Source organism: Montipora capricornis, chromosome 8, assembly GCF_036669925.1.
Source record: "Montipora capricornis isolate CH-2021 chromosome 8, ASM3666992v2, whole genome shotgun sequence".
Taxonomy (NCBI): Eukaryota; Metazoa; Cnidaria; class Anthozoa; order Scleractinia; family Acroporidae; genus Montipora; species Montipora capricornis.
This window is the reverse complement of record NC_090890.1, coordinates 29,139,665-29,154,697: the sequence shown is the minus strand read 5'-3', so window position 1 is coordinate 29,154,697 and position 15,033 is coordinate 29,139,665. Positions and strand designations below refer to the sequence as shown.

At 39.5% G+C, this 15,033-nt stretch overlaps 1 protein-coding gene across 1 annotated transcript in view; it reads right to left on the bottom strand.

Annotated features, from left to right (window-relative positions):
* Nucleotides 1-5,121: 5,121 nt before the first annotated feature.
* LOC138013910 (uncharacterized) overlaps nt 5,122-15,033 on the bottom strand; it is a 13,585-nt gene continuing 3,673 nt past the window's right edge. Inside the window, exon 4 of the mRNA XM_068860948.1 lies at nt 5,122-9,392. Within this exon, the coding sequence (XP_068717049.1) occupies nt 5,122-9,360 (4,239 nt within the window). The 5' untranslated portion in view covers nt 9,361-9,392. The remainder of the gene's footprint in view (nt 9,393-15,033) is intronic.

Genomic DNA, 15,033 nt, shown 5'->3' with positions numbered 1-15,033 from the left:
ATTACAATTACATAGGCAATAGACCTTATTCACGATGGCCGCCATGTTGGATTTGGTATTATCATGCAAATTAGCTACTCACATCTGAGGGGGCAAACAACACAAGTTCGAGAGGTTGTAACGAACATCCTAGCCACACAGATGATTAGTTTCACGTTCATTGAATGTTTATCACCTAAGTAGTAAAATAGAATGATTACACAAGTTACTTCGATGTTTTTTTAGTGAAAAATTAGCAGATAACGAAGTAGAAAGTCAAAATGTCAAAGGCAATCAAAAGATATAAAATTATTATAAAAGGTACTTAATTCTGAATTCTAAAATGTACTTTTGGCAATGTTAATTCATATTTCGACGAGCCGATTTTCCGCTAGTTGCCTTTTTTCCAATGTTTGCCCCCCAGCATAACAGATGGCTAATTTGCATGACAATTTGAAAACCAACATGGCGGCTATCGTGAATAAGGCCTATTATCATCAACTAAACTGATCAATTAAGATTGAAAAACAAATTAGTGTCATCCTCTACCCGCAAATAGCAGAGCAAATCGAGGCTGGCAAGGGAATGCATAAAAGGAAAGGTACTTTATTCAAGAGTCTAGTCGTTCTAGCGCTGGAGCACTAATTGGGGACACTGTCAACTGAAATTAACAATTAACGCAAATCAAGTCAAATGTTAGACTTTCTCAAGGTCCTTTAAATTTTTCCCGCTAAGTGACGGCTGGTTGGGTCAATTTGAAGGACGTTTCCCATCTGTTTGGTGCCAAAATCACCGGTGGAATTTTCCACCGGTGACGTCAGCAATTCTAAGAATGATTCAAATGGTGAGAAGGTTTAGGAAGGGTTTCGAGAGTGCGACTTTGAGCAAGTCTAGTCAAATGTTGGTTTTTGAGGAGAGGGAAAACCGGAGTAGCCGGAAAAAACCTCTCAGAGCAGAGTAGAGAACCAACAAACTCAACCCACAAAAGACGCCGAGTCTGGAAATCGAACCCGGGCGAACGCTCTCACCACTGCGCCATCCATGCACCCCTAACTTTCACTAGGACTAAAACAAACAACATTAAGTGGCTATGTAAAATATAGGAAAACGCAGCAGAAATGGCAAAAAACGTTACGATGTTATACTACCAATTTCAAACTAAGACTCAAAGATTCACTCAATGAATCCTTGTCAGTTTTCTTAATTTATCAATATGAGCATCATCGAATTTCAGAATATGTAGTATATGTAGTGGTTAGCGCGCCCCGGATCCGGAGATCTCGAGTTCACTGAGATCCGTTCGACCACTCGTTGAATTTGATTCTGGTAGTCCCTGGTTCAATTTCTCTATTCCACTAGTAAATCCGGCCAGTTGGGATTCTTAAAAGGTATTTCTTAACAGAAAATAGGGAATAATGTCACGCGCGTTTTGTCCAAAAGTAAATAATTTGATTTTGGACAAAACGCAAGCGAAATTATTCCCTTATTTCACGAGTATACCATTTTATTACAAATATCATGAGTGAAAAATTACGTTAATAAAACGCCATTTTGGCACTGTAAGAAATGTTGCCATGGCAACATCGCAATTTCACGTGTGAAATTACAAATTAATGCTGAAATTTCGCGCCAAAATTAAGGAGTAATTTGTCACCCATGTTATTAATAGTTGAAATTATCAGCCTCTGAAAACACTGTATCAGCTGCCTCAGCAAGAAAACCTGAACTAAACATAACAATTACAGAAACAATCGCAATATTAAACCTACTAGAGATATATTTTGCTACGGACGGTTGGCAAGAAAAATTACCAAAGGAAATTCTCAATTGTACATTTTTAAAAAATCTAAGGTACTCCCATCACGATTGATTAAACTTAACGATATCTCGCTCATATCTCAGTACTTATTCACCTCCTTACCGTTTGACAGTCGTGCTCAGCTATTAAAACCCACTATAACTGCCTAAATTAGTCTAGTTACCCTTGGTAACACTTTTATTCGTTTACTGAACGTACAATGTGATTGGAGTTAATACAATGGATATCTCTGTAACTGAACGCCCTTATTGCAGCCTTAAAAAAGCCAAATCGAGTAAACAAGTGTAACTTTACATACAGTCGTTTACACCTACCACTTAAGGATGGTGCCTACTACTGTTATTGCGCATACGTTCTGCGCATCTCCAGATACTCGGATTTCCTATCGGCGCATTCTCGACCCCAGAGCTCTTCTCCTGACTGAGGGAGAGAAGAGCTCTGGGGAACCCTGAAACAAAGTGTCTTGTCATTTGTTTTCGCGAAGAACAATCAAAAGCGTCTGTAATTGGTCAGTTCATGTTAGCACGAGGAGTAAGCAGGCGCCGTAAAGTTCAAGTTTTGGCTACAAGAACCGTACGGCGCATGTTCTCCGACATAGAGTTTCCCAGAGCCTTGGGTCGATCCGAGGCTCTGGTGACGAGAATGCTATCGGCGGTGCTTAATAATACAGGGATATTTTTGCACGGTTTAAAACTATGCGGAGAACGAAGAACTTAGCAAGTGCTCTTGGTATCCAAAAAGAAAATTGGGGGTAACCTCGCATTTTTCTGATAGTTAAGCTTCAATTTGTAAAAAAACGCTAAACATTACTATGTATTTTAAAGCTTTTTACAAATATTATTGATTAATTATCTTTGAAAAATGCGTGGTTACCCCCAATTTTCTTTTTTGGATTTCAATAACAATTGTTACGATCTGCTTTTCCCACTTATTCCCCATAGACCGCGCAAAATATATTGAATTGAATTAGGCACCGTCCTTAATCACATTTTAAAAATTGCAAAAAGCGGTAAACGTGATATATAAAACATTGCAAATACTTTTTAAGATGTACTGGTTAAAAAGAATAAAACATCTATGCACAGCTATAATGGTATCTTTCCGTCGCCAATTGACGGCGAAGTAAATGGTAAAAACACTGTAACTTACTAAATTCGATCAACATAGTGTATGCTGTTGCACTAGTCGTCTGCTAAAAAGTTGCTCGGTTACTCAATAGGTCATGGCAACCAAGTTAAGGAAATGCATGCTCATCTACTACAAATCAAGAAAACTATACAGGTTTGCCAATCTGACACAGAGTTCAGTGTCGTTTTAGAGAGTTCACCCTTGCGGGGGTTCATTGGTAAGCCCTCGTTTTTTCTTCCGCGTGAAACTCACTCCTGAAGCTCCAACCTGCGGATAAACATACAAATCAATCAACCCTTTCTTGTCTTTCAACTTTTCACTCAAGTAAGGTAAACTGGTCAAATGTTTAGTAGACTTTCGATTGGAATAGAAAACTTAAGCTTATATGTAGTGAAAAATTACCGCTTATTACATCTTTTAACAAACACAATCGAGAAATTTAGCATCGCGTTTTCCGCAAACGGGAAAATGTCAAGCTGCAAATTGCATTTTCCTACAAATATCGAGACTAGTTGGAATCACAGAATTTTCATGTTTTTCTTTGAGCTACGGATGGAAACCGGAATTGAAACGCCTCTTAATCTAATCGTCTCTAATAGAGAAAAGATACTTAGAATCGATTGGTAATGTAAAAGTGGTAGTGCCAAGAGAAATTAACTAGGAGAACTTCTCACTTCCGGTTGTCGCTCGTCACTCAAAGACGACTCGTGCTTTCTCTCGTGCTTAAGGTAATTCCCTTGAAATTGTTAGATACTATCAAACGTTTTTGGAAACTTGGCATGATTAACATTCATGATATGAACATAAAGAAAAATGCAATAAAAAAATGGGGTCACCGTGCTTGTTTACGCGTCAGCAGGCTCTTAGGGCCTCTTTACACGAGCCCGGGTTGCTTTTTTTTCACCCCGGGTTGAATCACCGCGGCGGGTAACCCTTTTGCAGTCAAATGTTTATAAGCGTTTACATGAAAACAGTAGTCACACCGGGTCAGCCCCCTTGCCGGGTAACCATTCACAAGACTCGGGTTGACCCGGCTAGAGGGGTTGAAATTTCTTCAATTTCTTCATGTAAACACTGGCGTATCTGACCCGGGATTGTTTTAACATCACTTTTTTGCGGTTCAGCGTTCTCGCCCATGCGCAGCCTGTGCCAAAATGGCTTATAACGTTAACACAAATTGATCATTGTGATGATTGCATGATTCGTCCGCCATTTTCCTCACTGACAAGTAGTCACCAGCCCTTTCAACCAAACGAAAAGGGAACTGACCCGGGTCAGCCGGGAATGACCCAACCCTCACCCAGCCCGGGCTCATGTAAACGCAATATTCGACGCTGAACTGACCCGGGTCGGTGTCCAACCCGGGCTCGTGTTAAGAGGCCCTTAAAATGGGATATTTTTACTGGTTTCGCGTTAAAAATTCAAATCACCTTAATACTGAATTAAGTCTTGGTTACTTGAAAGACACGAAATTTTATTTTGAAAATAAAGCTCCTTTTATTCACATAAGCAGCATAGCTTCATTTACGCCGTTTTTGATTGCCTTGTTGTGGGAATAGTGCACTCTTTGGGACAGTTCCGTAGTTAGCTTGAAGTCGTCGCCTTGGCCAAAATACACCCACTACGGAACTGTTTTCCAAAACAATTCATCTTCTACTATCAAACTTTTTTTCTTCTTCAAGTATGTTTTTTATTAGACTGTTCTTAGCAAATACCTGAAAAAAAAATCGGGGGTCACCGTGCTCATTTGAGAGAAAAGGACATTTATTTCGCTATGGGGCTTAGTTTGAGGGAAATCTCTAACGTTTTGTACGCGCACGTGCTCATGTGCGCGCGCTAATGACATTAAAATCGAGCGCAGTAGGGATGCGCAATGCAATATTAAGGAATTACCTTAAGCTACCTATGGTGTTCAACAAGAGGTACGACCCTACCCAAAAACTTGCATAAGCATTGTTTTTATTTTCTGTTGGGACTTACAATGGTCCCAAGAGAAACTGGAAACAATGCTTATGCAAAATTTTGGAGGGACAAACAAAGAGTATTATGGTATTTTTGATACTGGCTAATGGTGCGAGAATAAGTCCACAAGCAAACCAGTCATGTAAGCCCATACCAACGTATATGGGAATCAAAAACACACTTCCAAGCAATCACAATAGATAATGGTTTGTACCGGCAAGCAAGAAGTATATTCAGAACATCTTGAGTACCGCCGATTGGTTTTTAAACGAGACATTGCAAACTAACCTTTCTGCCTCCGTAATGAGTGTCTCCTCTCTCGGGTGTTTTACCTTGATAATTTCCAAGTTGAGCTGCGCCCTTGAACAAATGGCAATGAGACCCAATCTAGGACTAGTTGCTAAAGGACAAGGCCCATAGGAAACGTTCGATTCGACATCCATTACACCGAGTAGATCTCCAGACCTTACGTTGAACAGCTCAAGGCGTCCGCCACTTGGGCGAACGCATTTCACAAAAATACACTCCTCGTCACCGACGAATTCACAATTGAAAGTGGTGACATCATCAAATTGGAGGCGCACATTACCAGAAAATGCATCGAGAATGTAGGTGTTGCGCATGACAAAAACAGCAATAAATTGACCCTTGGGGGAAAATGATCCCTTCAAATGCAACACACTGGCACCCTGGAGAGCACGCGCACGCCACAATGGTTCGGTTTTACCCAATTGCCTCATTTCAATGAACTCTGGATCCATTCCGGGCGAGGCAAACAGCTGGAGGTCCCCGTAGCAAGCAATCAACCTACCAGGAGGAAATTTAAATGTTACCACATTATCTCCACCAACAGTATTCAAAATGATCCCTTGTCGCGTTTCATGTGTTATGCATACCACCTGATCATCTGAAATAGGAAAGATAGTATCTACTGCAAACCTCCATCGTCGCGTGCAGACTGACAAATCGAAGTTCCACAGTTCAAGTGTGGTATTAGTTGAAATCAAAATGCCTTCTTTTAAAGTTACAAAATCAAAGAAATAGTCACTCTCATAATCTTTCTGTCCTTTAAGTTCCCCCTTTAAAACGTCCCAAGCTAAAATTCGCCATCTGCGCGGTACGACCAAAACTATCGCATAAACACTCTCACCGGTTAACGAAAGTCGGAGACATCTGACAAGTTCGAACTCTGTGCTCTTCGTTGGTGCATTCCGATAAACTAGTTCAATGTAACCTTCATGCAAGTTGTTCCTTAAAAGAGATTGGCTGTTAAGCACTACATCGGAACAATCGCGCGAAACCATACTCAGAGGATCGCCCAACAAAAAGCCACCGATTCTATGGGGTTCTAACTCAAATGAATTTGTCCCAGCACCCGCAGGCAAAATCCAATAGAGAAGCTCGGGCCCGTCAGTCATGCTTAAACGAAACATTTGGCTGTATCTGGACCAACGTGCACAAAAAAAAAATCGACTGTCTGGTGAAAACCTAATCATTCCAAAACGCCTTGATGAAGCTATCTCTGCTAGAGTTGAAAAACCATTTTCCCGGTCAAGTAAACAAATAGAGCGCGTTAATTGGGAAATTGCCACGAGCTTTCCATCTTGGGACATTGCAAAAGAAAAAATGTCATTTTCTCTGTTGACACGATCAATCTCCCTACCATCGTTCAGATTCCACATCGTAAGACACTTTGCATCGTCGGGACAATCAGTTAACATCTCGTCGCCACAAATAGAACAGACAGAAAAACTGCACTTACTGGTAGGAAAAAGCGGCTTCAAGTCTCCATTAAAGGAGTAAGCAGTGTTTAGCACTCCTGGCAAAATGACATCCTTGATAGGATGAAATACAACAGAACGATAAAATCCAAAATCCATTTCATGCGAAGTTACAATGATTCTTAATGGTTCAAAGTAATCATGATACTGTTTTGGTTTGACATAGCGTTTCCATTTGAGGTTACCTGAAGCAAGTGACCAAAACTGAATGCTTCCATCGCGACATTCACACACCATGTACTCTAAGCTAGGGGACACATCCAAACAAGCCACTTGTGATCCGCAACCAAACCGAGCTTGAATACCTCTTTGGGCGTGATTTTTCTTTAACAACTCCATGTGAGGTTTATCGGAATACTTGGTCTCCAGAAGCTTGCGGGAGTCAGAAGATAACTTACTACTTCCCTCATTTAACGAACACTGAAAAATAGTAAAGGGATATTCCTGCAAGGTTACGCGGTGCTTCTTTAAAAGAAACAATAAAGAAGAAAGGGTCTCACAACACTCGGCAGATATCCTCTTCAAACCACCCTGCTTCATTACACCAACGATATCTTCCGTGGCTCCTGGCAGGTTCACACAAAGCTTTGCGTACAAAAGCTCTAGGTCTGACACATATTTTCCAACCCCTTGTTCAAGGCTACAAGATTTCATGTCCTGGTCTAACTGTAACATGTGCTGAACACCATGTTCCAAGGCATACCTTGAAGTGTCAGTGAAAGACTGTAAGTTGCCAATACCTCTGCTCTTTAACTCGTCAAACTCGTTAGAACAAAGAGTAGAAAGGATCTTATGGCCTTCCATTTCCTCCACACTGAAACAGTGCTGCCTGTAGCGTGACTTGTCTGTCAACCAGTCCTTGACTGATTTATGAAAGAAATGAATGCGGTCTTCGTGAACAGGAAGAAGTGATGACACAATGGCAATGGCTTTGCTCGCCTTTCGCACAACAATCGAGGACGACACGTTCGTGCACAACAATTTAGGAACAAAACCCAATGGCAGTGGTTCCCTGGCAGCGGCAATCGCACCCAGGAAACACAGAAATTGCTCTTCAGTTATGTTTACTTCCTTACACAAGGCTTGTTCGAGCCGTTGGAAATATGACTGGTAAACACACGCGATGCCCGCCGGAAGGGTCTTGTCCAGTTGTTCCAAGGTGAGAAGAGTTGAACACTTGGCCCTTATGAAATCTACCAAAAACTTGGCACACAGGAAGACTCCCTCTGACTTCTGCACGAGATAATCTAAGACCACCTCCCGCCTTTCAAATTCCAGCAAATCGCTTAGACTATGTTCAAAGTAAAAACGAATGACCTTCAAGTTCTCTTCATCTTTTGGCTCGAGTAGCAGTGGTTGCAAATCTTTGAGGCTGTTCCAAATGTTAACTTCGGGTCGCGTTGTCACCAAAAATCGAAGCCAAAGTGGTAAACTCTTAAACAAGTTGGCAATCACGTCAAGAAGATCATTTCGTCCTTGGTATTCACTTTCGTCTAAAGCATCTATTACCACAAGAGATGTAAAACCTGGATCTGCTACCCTGTTCAGAGGTTCCAAAAAAAGCCAATCAAACAGATCCCTCACTTCCATGTCGTTGATCTCTACACCCACATTTCCCGAGAGCTGTTCCACAAGGGCTTTCTTGTAATCTGGAAGACAGCAAGACAGGTGACAGGCTAAAGACTGCATCATCACCTTGGAATTCCTGTGGCGTGCTCTGTCATGGTGACAAAAATGGCTTCCCGCCAATCTGCCAGCTTCTTGCATTCTTTTACACATCTCAGCAGCGATGACAGATTTCCCCATCCCTGCATTTCCGCTGAGCACCAAGACACGATTTGGAGAACTTGCATCATCCAACCAGGCGCTGATTTTAGCAAAGAAAGACTCACGAGTTCCTTCCAAGTATCTCTTTGTATAATCGGTGATATCAGGTTCCGTGTCAACCCTTGCAAGTTTCTTTAGGATTTTGTCCTCCTGATTGGTGTTGTGTTGTGTCTCACGGCTTTTAGTAACAATTTGATGAATGTCTTGAATTATAGAGTTGCTTTCCTTGACACACTCCAGGACTGTGTCCTGACACTGACGCACCTCATTAAGTTGAGTCTTGAGATCTCTTTCACTCTCTGCCCAGTCTCGTAATGCGTTAAGATAATCCTCCTCTCCACATCGCTCTGCCTTCAATCGATCAACTTCTGCCTGACTTAACCCAAGAGACACTAGAACGGCACTGATTTCCTGCCACAGAGCATTGAACATCAGTTCATCGACACCAGTGGTTGTGATGTGCCCATACAACTGATTACGGAAAAACTTAATGCGAGCAAGGTTTGCCTCACGAGAAGTGTCACTTGGGGGCGGCTTGCAATGCCATCCGGTGTGGGGAGGGGTAAGTGCGCAAATGTTGGTCAGAAGAAGGAACAGCAGAGTGATATCAAATTTGGTGGAGTCAGGAGGAGCTCCACCGCCAGGAAACAGCCTGTCCCACTGGTGACCATTGAGTATTCTTCTACGAAAAAGCTGGTCAAGGATGGAATAACAGGCATTAAGATCAGCTGCCAAGTTTGCAGGAGGGTGATGAGTGTCAAAAACATTTCTCAGTACAGTTGTTCCACCATCAATAATAAGTCGACTCAGCTTGGCCCCATTTGTCTTCTGCTTAGAGCTGGCCAGGGGACCTGGTGTGTCCATGTAATCCAAACTGCCGATTTTTCACATCATATCTGCACAGAAAAGGAAAGAAAAGATATGTAGTTTTTGACTGAGTGTAACCCATTCACAACTCAAACGCCCCAGGACGCCTCCCACTGAGGAGTAAAATCGTCTGGCGTCAGACAGAGTAAAAAGTGTCATTCTCAGGGGTCAATGGGTTATTGATTGCCTTATTGGGTTCAATTGAGTGTTCCTAAGCGACTGATTAACAATTACCACCATCGAAGTACCTTCAGTGCACATGATTTGCTGATGCAAAAAATCTAAGAAATCGAGGATCAAACGAGTGCCTGCATGGGCAGTTCAACAAGAATTACCTTCGGCTACAACCGATAGTCAAAGGCTCATGTGAGACAACTCATGAATAAAGTGGATTACAATTAGCAAGGGCTCCTTGGTAAATAATATGCATGCATGTGCTATGCGTTTTTTCCTGTGGAGTCGCTCGCTGAGCGGACTGAGTGTATAGGGAGTACAATGGGGTTTTTTTTTCACGGTGGAGATGAGATCATAAAATAGATGGCATCATGATTGCATTGTACTGTTGTTTTGAAGGGAAATTATTAATAAATGAACTTGCCATTCAAAACGTATAAATGCAGTTATTTACATGAATGTCTTTTGTTATTGAAATTCTGCCCCAAGGAATATGTTGCCACTGAACTTTACTTTGTATTAAATATCTCCAGATGCAGATGACATGGAAAAATCTCATCAACATTTTTTTTGTCACAGTGAAGAGCCAACAGTAATACTGCTTTGATTTGCTATGGCCAAACCATGACAGGGATTCAATTTTTTAAATTGTATTGTAAATGAAATATTACTGTAAGCTGTCAAAGCCATTGATCAATCAATGTACTTTTCCTTCCTTTTCATTGGCCAAGAGCCCACGACATGACTTGCAAATAAGTGTTTTGCTGCAAATAATATTCTGCTGATGTGTAATTGAAACCACGTTCTAGTGTGAAAATGGTAGTTCGCTTTCCTGACCTTTCAGAAAGTGATTTTAAAGGCCCATTTTCACCCTTAACGCTCAAAGACATGACGTCACGGCTGCCATGTTGGTGTTCCAAAACAAAGGAATGGCGGCCATGATGGTGTACCAAACTAATCCTCCGGGAATTGATCTCTATTTTTATGCAAATACTTTCTTTTGTTTCAGTAATCCAATATGGCTACTGGTCACATGAATGAAAATGCTCTATTTGGAAGGATTGAATCTATCAAACTTTTTCACTTAATGGTAATGTTATGATGCCACATGAAACACCAGTGGATGCTTAACAACACGAACTTGTTAATGTGACGTAACGGGTTACCATGGCAACAAAAATCCATCTAAAAACAGTCTATGTTTTGCCCTAAAACGCAAATATCTCAAAAATGAACTTGGTGACCCCCATCTTTTATTGCTGGAGAGTGACCAGCACACTAGGATAAACCTTTCTACAAAGTGAAAAAAAATTATCTTGGGACAGATTCATAGCCACCTTCAAAATTAAAAAATATTAAGGTGGCTCTAAATCTGCTACGCATAATTTTTTTTAACTTTGCAGAGAATTTTGTCTTAGCCTGCTAATAACATTTTCAACTTTTATTACACGGTATGTTGAGCCAAAGTTCACTTTAGTCACATACCATATTAGAGACATACAATATCACTGTTAAACCTTACTGCGCAAAAGGAACTGAGCAACAACAAAACAAAACAATAAGCCTACCCCTACCATGCACAACAAAACACTGTTTCATGATACGGTTTAACGATTTGCAGAGTCCCTAGCAAACAGAGTTCCTATCTAAACCCGGGTTTCTTTGTCCAAATTTGGTAAATCATGTCACAGCGGTTATCAGTCACACATGCCCCTCAATGACTTTTCTTCACTTTTCAAAACTAAATTTTGGGTGGATGTGAATCATACATGTATGTTTCCGCGACAATAGTCCTGTTCACTTGGCGACAGTCTAATTCATCATCGAAATATTTGATGGACGTCCCCCACACTTATGTTCTGAAAAATGAAAAAAAAATCGTCAAGGGGCCCGCGTGACTGATAACAGCTGTTCACGTTAAGTGTATATCACCCAGGTGGCACAAGTCTATGAATTAAAGACGGCATTCTTAATTCGACTGAAGGGAGTAAATCTTTGAAACATTTTATTTTGCTGGTTTTTAATTGTGGGAACTATTTTTTTGCAGGATCTAGGTCAATCCGCAAAATCCGCAAACATATGAGCCTGCAAGACTTTGCTACATGGTAAGCATGTTGCATAATTCATTCTGAATTAATCAATGTCATTATGCCATTCAGTCAGCACACCACTGATCAGCTGTTTTAGATGCATCACTGAATATCTCTCATTGAATGTAACAAAGAACATTCCTGGTTTTTCTTCTCATGGCTAGTTCAACAATGCTATTAATACAAACCTTCCTACAAACACAATACCTTGATTGTCTACCAAGTTTCAAAGATTTAGATATATTTACTCTGATGATTTTAACAGCTGAAATCAGTTGTAAATATTATTCTCCACATAGCTTTTTCCAGCTAAAAAAACACATGCAGCCTTCATCCTTTCCAAATTTCTCACTTTTTCATACCAATATCCGAAGCCTGAGGTGTAATTTAGAAACTTCCAAACCCACTTAATAGACGAGCTTGATTTTCACTTTAATATCATAGGTATAATAGAAACTAGGATAAAAAACGAGTTTGCAAATTTGGATTTTAATCCTGCTATTCCTAATTACTTTTTTGAATATGTGCCGACACCTCTCTCGCCTGAAATGATTAGCAAAACCTTGGATAACAAAGGGAATCAGGAGATTGATAAAAGTAAAAAATAATCTTTAGTATTCTGGTGAAACTGCCTCCTATATGATCTACCACAATAAAATTTTGATGCTCAAGCGAATTAGCAAGAAAAGGTATTTCCACAAGTATTTTCAGGGAAATTTTAGTGATACTAAGATGATACGGGAGGGCATCAACAGTCTCTTAGGTAGAGAAAACAATTAAAGCCTGTATAAGGATAAAAGTGCCTTCCATTATGTCCTAGGACCAATCAAGTACTGTATCACACAATCCTTCTGACTTTCCTGACATAATGAACACTGTAAGTATTTTTCAGTTTGGCTTCTAAGATGCCAAATTCACCTAAACAATTCACAGGGTATTTACCAAAGTTGAACTAATTGCTAGTTCATTCTTTTTCAACCCTGTCTCGCCCCTGAGATAGAATTTGAGATAATGACCACGCCAATAAATAAAGCACACAGGCTACATTCTTTTCCCACTCACATTCTAAGTTCGGCTAAACATATCATTAGCCAATCTTTATCCTTGCTCATAAACAAATTAGTCGAAAATGGCGTATATCCTTCCAAAATTAAGCCTGCTAAAGTAACCCCAATAATATATCAATTTAAAGTGATGACGGTCGAAATATCAGATCCATCTAATTAAATTATAGACCAATATCATTGTTCTCTGTTTTTAACCGTATGTTAATTGTTTGAAAAAAAAAAAAAGATGTATTACCGTCTTAAATCTTTTCTTGAGCAACACAATATCCTTCATGATTCATACTAACGTTTTCGCGAAAAACGATCCACCGAACATGCACTTTTAGACATAATTAATCAAATTGAAACTAACATGTATGAATGAATTGTACTTGTGTGGGACTTTTATAGATCTACATAAGAAAGGCCTTTGACACAGTAGATCACCGAATATTACTAAGTAAATTATATCATTATGGAGTGTGAGGAATAATAAATGAATGGGCCGTCAGCAAACAACACAAATTGGTGCTAAAAGTACTTCTAAAAAGGAAACAATTTGTTTCAGAAGTCCCTCAGGGGTCGGTACTGAGACTTCTGCTTTTTTTAGATTTATATAAATGATATATCTAATAGTGCTAACCAACTGTTCTAGAACAAGTTTCAAATCAAGTGTCGTAAAACCATAACCAAAGTAATTACTTTGGCCAATCAAAAAGGACTAAGACAATCCGGTAAACCAATCAAAACTTGAAGTAATTACACGTAGCTGACTGTCACCACCGCAAGCACAGGAAAATGTGCACGCACAAGCCACGATTGGTTTTGGTTTCACGTCTGATTGGTTGAAAAAGCGGTGTGAGAACTTTGAACCAATCACTGAGTGAAGTTACTATAAACCAGAGCAATTCGCTAATTACTTTCAACACTGAATTAAAAACCGCTCTATCTTTTTGCATGATGACACTCGTATGCTATATGCTAACAGAAATTATAAGTCACTTGAAACCATAGTTAATGTTGAACTTTCTCACGTTTATGACTGGTTAACTGCCAATAAGCTATCTTTATAAACATAAAGAAATCTAACTTTGTTATCTTCTGACCTAGACAAAAGACACTAAATTACGAAGTTAACTTGAGAGTATTTGATTATCATACCAACACATATATTTCCTTAGAAGATAACTGAATTATGTGAAATATCTTGGTGTGTTGATCATTGATGAAAATCTCTCATGGAAATATCATGATGTCCACTTACATGTACCTTCAAAAATAAGTAAAACTGTACAGTAATTGGCATTATTGCTAGATTAAGACATTTTGTGCCCCTAGCTACAATGTACTTTACATTGCATATAATACATCTCACTGATCTAGCCTTATCTGTTGTATGCCATAGTCACGCGGAACCGAGCCACCAAGACTCATAGAAACAATAATAATTCTTATTCTCCAAAAATGTGCCGTCTGCCTGATGTATTTTGCTGAATACAAATCTCATGCTTTACTCTACTTTTTTCTTCTCATTTTCTTCCTCTTGATTTTCTGTACTTTAAATCAGTTGCTGTTTTGATGCATGGCATATCTAACAACTTATCACCTCCTAATATTGCTAATTGATTTTATTTATTTCTAAAGCAAGCATTCATTCATATAAAACAAGGTCATCTTCAAGAGGTGACTATTTTGTTAAACCCTCAAGACTTGGGGACACTGATAAATGCAGACTGCAGACTGTGCAGACCGTTTGTAAAATGAAAATTCGGTTAGCCTAATTAGGCCTAAATAACATTCAGGTTAGCCTGTTTACGGTTAGCTCTCAATAATAGTCAGGGTAATGCCATATTTTATCCCTGGTCTGCACGGGCTGCACAGTACAGTCTGAAGTCTGCGTTTTTGCGTGACCCCAAGACTTGACAAACAAATTAAACCCTTTTAAAGAAATGCTGTAAAAGTTTGGAATAGTTTCATCATGAAATCCACCATCTATCCAAGAATGATTTTAAAATTTAAATCCACAATGTCCCACTCCAAAGACCTTCAGAAGAAAATGACTATATTGATTTATCTGTCTTAAAACAATATATTGTAATACTTTAGCTTCTCATATTTGCACTTTGTATTGATTTGATTTTAGATATTTACTTAATTGACTGTATACTTTGTACACTAGTTATTGTATACCTATATTCATTCTATAATGTACTATTTGTAAAACACAACTGAATACCGTGGCTTTCTCTACTTGTTAACTCTTTTATATAATTATGTGTAACCACTGCTCGTCTGGACTAGCTTTTGCTAACTGTGAGCAGTGCATATTGAACATGATATTGTACTGTACTAGATAATGA